Genomic DNA, 9407 nt, shown 5'->3' with positions numbered 1-9407 from the left:
CCTAGGGCCCGCGGCTGAGGAGGACTTCGACGCCCTGGTCTCTGCTGCCGTGAAAGCTGACCACACCTGTGGCTTTGCCAAGTGTGTAGCCAGCGTGGCGACCCTGGGCCAGCTCTGCCTGCACTGCGGCCGCCGGCACTGCCTCAGCCACCACCTGCCCGAGGTACGTGTGGCCGGGCCTTGCCCGCAGGCCGGGTGCCTGGCAGATGGGCCTGCGTGGCCCGAGCTCTTGAGCTCACACGGTGCTCTCTTCACAACGCGGCACAGCCGCAGGCTTGCCGTTTGTTCCCAGCAAGTCAGGGCACCTGTGCTGAATTGAACCCAAGCTGGTGGGACCGTGGGAATTCTGGATGGGGACCTTTGGGCTCGGGGGCGGGGTCTGGTGGGAGATGGGGCCCGTGGGGAGCTGGGGCCGGAGCAGAGGCCGTCCCTGCCCTGGGAGGCGCTCAGCTGGGTGGGGTCTGGGTAAGAGGCCAGCGCGTGCTGCTGTGCGCCGAGGGCTCTGGGGAAGGAAACCAGGGGCCGAGGCAGTGGCAGGGAAGGTCCTGAGTAGGTGCAGCAGGCAGGGTGGACTTCCTGGAGGAAGTAGCATTAGCTAGAGCTGAGGCCTCCAGGATGGAGGTGGGGTTTGGGCTCCCAGGCAGGTGCTGTTAGAGCTCATGAGGGGCCCAGGCCTGGCACATTCGGGTGTGGGGGTGGGGGTGAGGGCTGAAGCTGGGAGAGACACAGTGGGCAGGGGCTGGCGAGCAGCCCTCGGGTTCAGATGGACCCTGCAGGCCGTGGGCGCCCTGGGGTCCTCTGGGGGCTGTGACGTGGGTGGACTCTGCCCTTGTGACACAGCGCAGGCTGAGGTGGGCAGCCGCAGGCAGCATGAAGCAGCTGCAGGGACGTGGCGGGGCTGCGTGGGTCCACCCTGGGGACAGTTGGGGCACGGAGAGGCAGGGCCTGCTGTGGGGCCCCGAGCCCTCCGGCCCGTGACGGCCTGACCGAGGATGGAGACAACCCGGGAGCCCAGGAGCGGAACTTGGGTCCCCCGGGAAACGCCCTTTGTGGAGAGGAGAAGGGGTGCAGGCTCAGGAGAGCGGGCCGGCTCTGCGTGGCTCCACGCCCAGAAGGATCACGAGACGGGCCCCTCGGCAGGTGCTTCCTGCCCGCTCCCCTCCTGCCCTCGGCGCCTTCCTGCAAGCGGAAGGCGGCATGCCGGCGTCTAACTGACAGCCACGCGGGGAGCCGCGGCCCGCTGCCCCCCGGCGTGGGTCATCACGCGTACGCTGGCGGAGGACGACAGCTCTCCTTGCTGGTGGCACTCTGCGCTGGCGTGGCACCTTTCCTGTGCCCGAGGAGCCGGTCGTCCTGCAGCTGTGTCAGCTGTAGCCTGTGCCTCACGTTGGGGCTCAGTCTTCGGGCTGTACAGCTCTGTGGGACTTCTGAACATTTTCACTCTGATAACCTAGTCTGTAAACTGAAGTTTCCCACTTCCACCACTGTCAAGTGCACAGCTCAGTGGTGTTCACACTCACGGTGCTGTGCTGCCGACACCACCGTCCATCCCCAGAACTTGTCTCTCACCCCCAAGAGGAACGCCACTCACCCAGCAGGAGCTCCCCCCGCCTGCCCGGCCCCTGGAAAGCTGCAGTCGAGGGTCTTTGAATTTGCACGTTCTAGTTATTTCGTGTATACGGGGTCGTACAGTGTTTGTCCTTTTGTGCCTGGCTCTTTTCACGCAGCATGGTGTCTTCGAGGTCCATCCATGTCACGTGGATCAGAACGTTGTTCCTTTCTATAGCTGTGTCATGTTCCATCGTGGTGGAGCAGCCAGGCAGAGGGGTGCTGAGGCACACCAGCACTGCTGCCTTCACAGGGGCCTTTGTTTAGGGTAGAAGTGACAGTCACAAGGCCCCCAAGAGTCCAGCTCAAGGTTACTTCTCACCAAACTCTGTTGTCCCATGTTGGAGCAAGATGGTGGGTGATGGCTGTGAGGGCTCAGGCTTCCTCTTCCTCTTAAGGCTCCGTGGTCCCCACTTCTTCCGATCTCAGCTGTGGGCTGGCACGGGGCTCGTCTCTCTCCCCAGGTCTCGTTTCTTTCTGGGCTGAGCTGCTCTGCTCTCTCCACTAGGTCAGCTGTAGACTCTCAGGCTCGTGTCTCTTCCGGGACCTCTGTATGTCAACTGAGCTCTCTCTCTTCCTCTGTTCTTCTCTGTGTGTTGACTTCCATGTGAGTGTGTTTTATCAAGCACCAAGGGGCTGGTGACTCAGCGCTGAGTCGCACTCTACTATGTGGTTGAATCAAAGCCCTAGTCTTAGCATAGTTTAATCATACGTCTCAGCTGGATCTGGTACGATCAAAGGGCTATCACATCCAGAGGACCAGACCAATTTACAAACATAAATAATATTAAACTGCCACACACGGCTAGACCACATTTTGCTTACCCAGTCATCTGTTGACGGGCACTTGGGTTGCTTCCTCCTTTGGCGCCTGTGATTGATGCAGACATCTGCCCGGTACCCCAGGGTGTGCGCCTGGGGTGGAACTCCCGGTCGTGTGGTAGTCCTGCGTTGAGCTTCCTGAGGAGCCACCAAACTGTTTCCTGTAGTGGCTGCTCTGTCTTACATCCCCACCGATAACGTAAGGGGGTTCTGATTTCTCTGCATTCTCATCACCACTTATTTTCCTTTCCTAAAAATAGCGGTCATTCCAAGGCCTGTGAAATCGTATTTCAGTGTGGGTTTTTTTTTTTAAGATTTATTTTTTATTTATTTCTCTCCCCTTCCACCTCCTCACCTCCAGTTTTCTGCTGTGTCCATTCGCTGTGTGTTCTGTTTCCGCTTGTATTCTTGTCAGTGGCCCCGGGAATCTGTGTTTTTTGGTTTTTTTTCCCCAAGATTTATTTTTTGTTTATTTCTCTCCCTCTACCCTGTTGTCTGCTCTTTGTGTCCGTTTGCCATATGTTCTTCTGTGTCCACTTGGATTCTTGTCAGCAGCACTGGGAATCTGTGTGTCTTTTTATTGCATCATCTTGTGTCAGCTCTCCGTGTGTGCAGCGCCACTCCTAGGCAGGCTGCACTTTTTTCGCGTTGTGCAGCTCTCCTTATAGGGCGCGCTCCTTGCGCATGGGGCTCCCCTACGTGGGGGACACCCCTGCGTGGCCAGCACTCGTTGTGCGCATCAGCACTGCGTGTGGGCCGGGTTTGAACCCTGATCCACACAGGTCAAGGAGGCCCTGGGTTTGAACCCTGGACCTCCCATGTGGTAGGCGGACGCTCTATCCATTGAGCTCTATCCGCTGCCCTCAATGCGGTTTTGATTGGCGTTTCCCTACAGACCCATTTTTACATTGGGTTGTCTTTTTGTTCATGAGTTGCAGGAATATTTTGTATGTTTAGGATTTTAAACCCTTAGTAGATACATCTGGTTTTCAGCTCTCTCTCCTCCTACATGTATTTGAGCGGCTACCATGAGCCTAGCCCTCGGTGAGATGGAGGAAAGTCGTCTTGTGCCCGAGGACACTGTGGCCCCTCGTCCGGGGTGGGCAGGTGCAGCCCTGGGCGGTCCAGCCTCACCACCCACGCGAGCAGTGCTCAGGCAGAGCCGGCCCCGCCCGGTGCGCGTCTCACACACGCAGCCGTCCACACAGAGGGTCTTCTCTCTCTCCCCGCTCACCCCGCGCTGACTGTTGTGTCCTCCCAGGTCCACGGCTGTGGGGAGAGGGCTCGCGCACATGCTCGGCAGAGAATCAGCAGGGAAGGCGTCCTCTATGCTGGCAGCGGGACCAAGGACAGGTCCCTGGACCCGGCGAAGAGGGCGCAGCTCCAGAGGAGGCTGGACAGGAAGCTGGATGAGCTGAGCGGCCAGAGGAAGAGCAAGAGGAAGGAGAAGGAGAAGTGACCGCCTGGCTTCCTCGCGGGGCTGCCGAGCTCACCTTGGCAATACGGTGAGAGCGCAGGCACCCCCAGCCTGAGACAAGCCACGGCCGACTCCACTGGGGCCTTGGGGGGTGGGCAGGGGTCCGATGGGGAGGGGGAAGGTACCCTTGGAGGGGGGCCCTGGTGGGGGAGGTTGGGCCTTTGGAACCCAGTCCCCGGCTTTTCTCACTTGACAGTAGAGGGCAGTGCTGGTCAGGTAGGGGGTGGCCCTTTCACTGTTGGGACATGCTGGGGGCCCGTGGTAAGTGGGTCCCCTCCTCATTCTCACCCCAGCACCGTTTGCTCCTGTCTCTTCCCTCCCCGACAGAAGAAATCCCAGTGTCTGACTCCGTGGAGTGCTCCAGGGAGGCGCAGGAAGAACCCGTTTCCTTGGCGCGCGGGGCCCTCCCCTGGGCTGGGGGCACTCAGCCGTTAGAATTGGGGCATTTAAAGGGGCGGAGTCCAGGCCTGGGCAGGAGGCCCTCAGCCGGGTTCTGAGACCCCACAGCCTTTCTCCCTCATGGTCCCGGGCGGCCAGCTCGCCAGCTTTGAGCCGTGACCGCCACACTGCCATTTGTGTTGCAGACGGATCCCCACAGCGTGGCAGGGGCACCTCGGGGCCGACCCCTGCTGCCGCGTGGGGGCCGTGGCCTTGGTTCTGGTGGCCCTGTGGCCTGCGCCAGCCCTCCCCCGGCCTGCAGCTGCTAAAGGTGCGGTGGCCGCCGCTCCCCACGTCTGTCTTGGGAAAGCGGCCCAGCGCACCCAAATCCAGAGCCCTTCAGAGGCCGGCCCCATTGGCCGTTGCCAGCTATTAGGTATTTAAGGAAACCTCAGAGGAATGTATTATTTTAGCCCCCAGATTTTTGTTTCAATGGGATATAAATTATTTAAAAATGAAATAAAAAACATATACTGCCTGTCTACGTATGCCTGTGTCCTACCGTGAACGTTCGCTCCCGCTGGCTCCGCGCCGCCTTGGTGCGGTTAGGCGCACGGGCCCGGGAGGCGCCGGGTGGGAGAGACGCAGCGGGGGCCGCTGGCAGCCCGGCCTTGCGCCCTGACCGGATGCCGGGGAGGACAAGAATCCCGCCTCTGGCTCTTCTGCCAACTGGAGCGAGGGCTTCAAGCCGGCAAGTTTGGGCTCGGAAGACGGTTAAGGGCAGTCGGCCTGAGCTCTGGAAGGCTGGAGCCGGCAGCCCCGGGTGGCCCGCGGCCGGGACGAGCCCGGAGGACGCGCTGAGGCCTCGCTGCTGCCTGGCGTCCCCGCGGCCCGGCCCCCCCGGCCCATGGGCTGCCCTGCCTGCCACCGCGGCCCTCGCCCGCTGCCTGTCCCCTCAGGTCTCCCCAACCCCAGCTCCTCGGGCGGGCGGTCGGTCCAGGTGCCCACGTTGGGCACCTCAGTGTCCCTCAGGAGACTTGTTTGTCCCATTGTCATGCCACTGCCTCCAAATGCCATTTATTTGGCACATTTCTCAAACGTGTTCTGCATGCCAGATGCAGCCCCCAGGGACAAGTCTGCCTTTGCCAGCCCCTGGCCACCGTTGGGGACCACCCCGTCCCCCGCTCAGGCCCCGATGCCTGGGCCCACCCTTCTGCCCGCGTGGACGCTTTCCTGGCCTGCCCTCCGCTAGCAGCCTGCTGCCTTTGCTGGGTGCCACCCCCGCTGTGTCGAAGCTGCTGTTCTCGCGCCCCGAGGAGCTGCGGTCAGGGCACGCCGACAGGAGGTGACAAGGCATGAGAGCAGGGGGCGCAGTGGGTGCGACTTGGCCGCGAGCTCACTAGCCCTCCCTGTGCAGCAAGGCACCCCACCTGCAGGCTCGGGGAGGCTGCGCCCCTTACGGCTTAGCGTACCCGCCTGGCCCCAGCGAGCCCAGGGCCAGGAGGGGTGAGAGAAGCCTTCGGAATGGCAAGACCCGAGCCTGATCGCCAGCGCCACCAGGGGCGGGGAGTGCGACATCAGCAAGGCACCGGGCTGCGCCGGCAAGGCCTGGGTCCCACCCGGGTTTCCACGGCAGCTCCCGCGGGAGCCAGCCCCACAGAGCAGCCGCTCCTTCCACTGGCGCCGTGCAGGCCGCTGTGCTGCATGGCGAAGCTGTCAGCGCTGAAGGTCGCGGTACAAAGTTTCCATTTCCCATCCCAGAGAGACCTTGTTAGGAAAATGTTAGTGGTTGGTCGCTTGGGAAACGTCCTACGGTTTGGCCTGGATAGGAAGGTCCAAAAAAAGGAAAAAAAAAAATCCCAAGCAAAGCTCTTCCCAGCCAGCAAGTGTGGTCTTGCTTACAGAAATCTGCAGGCCTTCTAGAAGAAACAGCCCAGATTTGAGGTCCCCCTTCAGGGGACAGTGGCCAGCTCCCTCCCCTCAGTGGGGCACGGCGAGGAGGCCCTGCCCTTTTCGTCTGGGAGCTCGGGGCCGTGCCCAGGCTCACCTCTCGCTGCTGCCTCAGTGTCCTCGTCTGTAAAGTGGGCATGTGATGGGCCCTGTCTCCTAGGGTGGCTGTGAAGATGCAGCGTGTGGACCCCTGCCAGGCAGCGGGAGCAGCACCTCTCACCTCCCGGTGCCCTGTACATGTCGTCATCTTGCCAGGCCGCCGTGAACTTGGCCTTGTGGCACCGAGTAGGGGTCCGGCCGTGGTCTTCCCTGCTCAGGGTGCAGGCGCAAGAGCCTGGGGCCCGGGAGTGGGTCCCCTGCCAGCAGAGCTGCGGATCGGATCCCAGGTGCCTGCCCCTCCTGCCTCCGGCCCAGCAGCAGAGCCCACCTGCCCCCTGCTGGTGGGCTGAGGACTGTGGCCGTTTGGTCTGGCTCCGGGAGGAGTGGGCTGATGGCCCGGGCTGCCCCAGGACATTTTAGGCCCAACTTATAACCTGGCACTGAAAAGGAATGGTCTTCTGTGCCAGGCGCGTTGCAAAAGCCGCAGCCTTATTTGGTCTGGAAACTTCTTTGCTTGGAGGAAGAGTGGAGCGGGTGAGCTGCCTCCTCATCTGGGCGAGCAGAGACGTGGCCAGTTCTCAATTATCCCAGATGCACTGTGCAGTGGGCCAACTATTTTGATCGGTCCTGTCTCTTTTCTCTACTTGCCTGCCTATCCTTCAGCAGCGTCTTCCTTGCCTTCAATGGCCAATGGATTATTTTGTTTTACAGCTTCATCGAGGTCTAATGTAGATGTCGTAGCATTTGCCCACTGCAATTTTAGTAAATTTGTAGGTTTGTGCAATCCGTCACCACCGCAGAGGTCCCTCTTAACAGTTTGCAGAGAGCGCCGCCCCCAACCATTCCCAGGCAACCACTGCTCTGCTTTCTGTCACTATACCTTTGCCCTTTCTGGAAACTTCACATACATGGAATCACACGATGCGTCGAGTTTCGCCTCTGGCTTCTTTTAGTTAATCTGGTGTTTTTGAGGTTTTCCCTGTTGCAGCATTCCTTTTGATGGCTGGTAATATTCCATTGCATGGCTAGCCCACATTTTATTTACCTGTGTGTCAGTTGATGAAATTCATACTGTTTCCACTTTATGATGATTGTGGCTAAAGCTGCTGTGGATATCCACATGTGGACTTATATTTCCATTTCTCTTGGGTAGATTCCTAGACATGGGACTGTTGGGTCATATGGTAAGTTTATATTTATCTTTTGGAGAAATTAGCAAACTCCCAAAACGGTTGTACCCTTTTATAGTCTCAATGTATGAGGGTTCCGGTTTCTCCACATCCTTGTCAATGCTTGCAATTGTCTGGTAGATTCTAGCCATTCTAGTGGGTGTACGTGGGATCTCATTTACTTTACTTTGTATTTTCTTAATGAGTAATGGCGTTGAGCACTTTCGTAGGCTCAGTAGACATTTGGTTTCTGCTTTAGTAAAATGTTCATTCAAACCGTATGCCCATTTTTTCAATTGGATTGTTTGTCTTATTGATATATGAGTTCCTTCCATAATCTGGATACAAATCTTTGACCAAAGATAGGATTTGCAAATATTTTCTCCCAGTCTGTGACTTGTCTTCTCAATTTTTTAATGCTTTCTTTTGAAGTACAAAGGCTTTCAGTTTTAACCAAGTCCATTTTGTCATGGTTTTTCTTTCTCATGGTTGTGCTTTTGGTGCTGTGTTTAAGAACATGGCACCTGATTTAAGATTATGAAGTTTATCCCACGTTTTCTTTTAGACATTATATAGGCTTTGCTTTTATATTTAGATCTATGTCCATTTTGAGTTCATTTTCATACGAGTTCTAAGTTTCTTTCTTTTTCTTGCTTATAGATATCCAGTTATCCCAGCAGTACTTGCTGAAAAGACCCTCCTTTCTCATTGAATTGTCTAGGCATCTTGTGGAAAATCAATTGCACATAAATGTAAAGGCTTATTTCTGGATTCTCAGTTCTCCTGCATTGAGCTAGATATCTAAATCACTGTAGCTTTCTAATAAGTTTTTGAAATCGGATATCATAGATCCTCCAACTTTGTTCTTTGTTTCCAAGATTGTTTGGGTTATTCTAAGTCCTTTACATTTCCTTATAAATTGTAGGATCAGATTGTCAGTCTTTGGGGTTTAAATAGAATTGCATTGAATCTGTAGATCTATTTGGGTAGATGTGAAATCTTATTAATATTGAGTCTTCCAATCCAAGAACATGGAATAGCTCTCCATTTATTTAATCTAATTTCTCTCAGCAATGTTTTGTAGTTTTCAGCATGCAAATCTTGAACCTCTTTTGTTAAATGTTTCCCCAAGTATTTTATTCTTTTTGATGTCATTGTGAACGGAATTTTTTTCTTAAATTCACTTTCTGATTGTTGGTTACTAATATATAGAAATACAATTGACTTTCGTATATTGACCTTTTATCCTGCAACCTTCCTAAACTCATTAGTTCTAGTAGTTAATTGTGGATTCCTTTTAATTTTCTATGTCCACGCTCATGAGTCTTTGAAAAAAGACAGTTTTGCTGCCTCTTTCCAATGTGGAGTCTTTAATTCCCCCCCCCCCTTTTTTTCTTTAATGCACTTAATGCACTAGCTAGAACCTCCAGTACAGTGTTAACTAGAAGTGCCTTGTTCTCTATCTCGGGGAAAGATTTCAGTCTTTTATCATTAAGTATAATGGTAGCTCTAGGTTTTTGTAGATGTTTTTGTAATGTTGAGGAAGTTCCCTTCTATTCTTAGTTTGTTAAGGTATTTTTACTTGTTTGCCAGTATTTGTTTTACCATGAATAAGTTTGCCCCTTTTTGTATGCTTTTTTGTGTTTATTGAGATATTTTGAGGTTTTTTCTTTATTCTAATAATATGGAATATTTTATTAATTGATTGGTGAGTGTTAAACCAACCCTGCGTTCCTGGGATAAACTTCACTTGGTCATGGGGTATAATTTTTGTGTGCGTTATCCCATTCATTCTTCTCAACAACCTTACGAGGTATGTAATGATAAACCGTCTGGCTTGTGAGCACCCTGAGGGAGATCCAGGCAATGGCATGTCAGCCGGAGGCCACCAGGTGCAAGAGCCA

General features: G+C 55.1%; 1 protein-coding gene across 2 annotated transcripts in view; it reads left to right on the top strand.

Moving 5' to 3' along the window:
* IGHMBP2 (immunoglobulin mu DNA binding protein 2) overlaps positions 1 to 4823 on the top strand; it is a 28620-nt gene extending 23797 nt beyond the window's left edge. Inside the window, exons 14-16 of one of the 2 annotated variants that reach the window (XM_004481662.4) lie at positions 6 to 163; positions 3692 to 3935; positions 4235 to 4823. In XM_004481662.4, the coding sequence (XP_004481719.2) occupies positions 6 to 163; positions 3692 to 3889 (356 nt within the window). In that variant the 3' untranslated portion in view covers positions 3890 to 3935; positions 4235 to 4823. Of the gene's footprint in view, positions 1 to 5; positions 164 to 3691; positions 3936 to 4200 lie in introns of both variants that reach the window. The other variant, XM_004481663.4, reaches the window with a different exon arrangement.
* The last annotated feature ends 4584 nt before the right edge of the window (positions 4824 to 9407 follow it).

This window comes from Dasypus novemcinctus, chromosome 10 (assembly GCF_030445035.2).
Source record: "Dasypus novemcinctus isolate mDasNov1 chromosome 10, mDasNov1.1.hap2, whole genome shotgun sequence".
In the NCBI taxonomy this organism is placed as follows: domain Eukaryota; kingdom Metazoa; phylum Chordata; class Mammalia; order Cingulata; family Dasypodidae; genus Dasypus; species Dasypus novemcinctus.
This window is presented reverse-complemented; position numbering and strand designations above follow the sequence as displayed.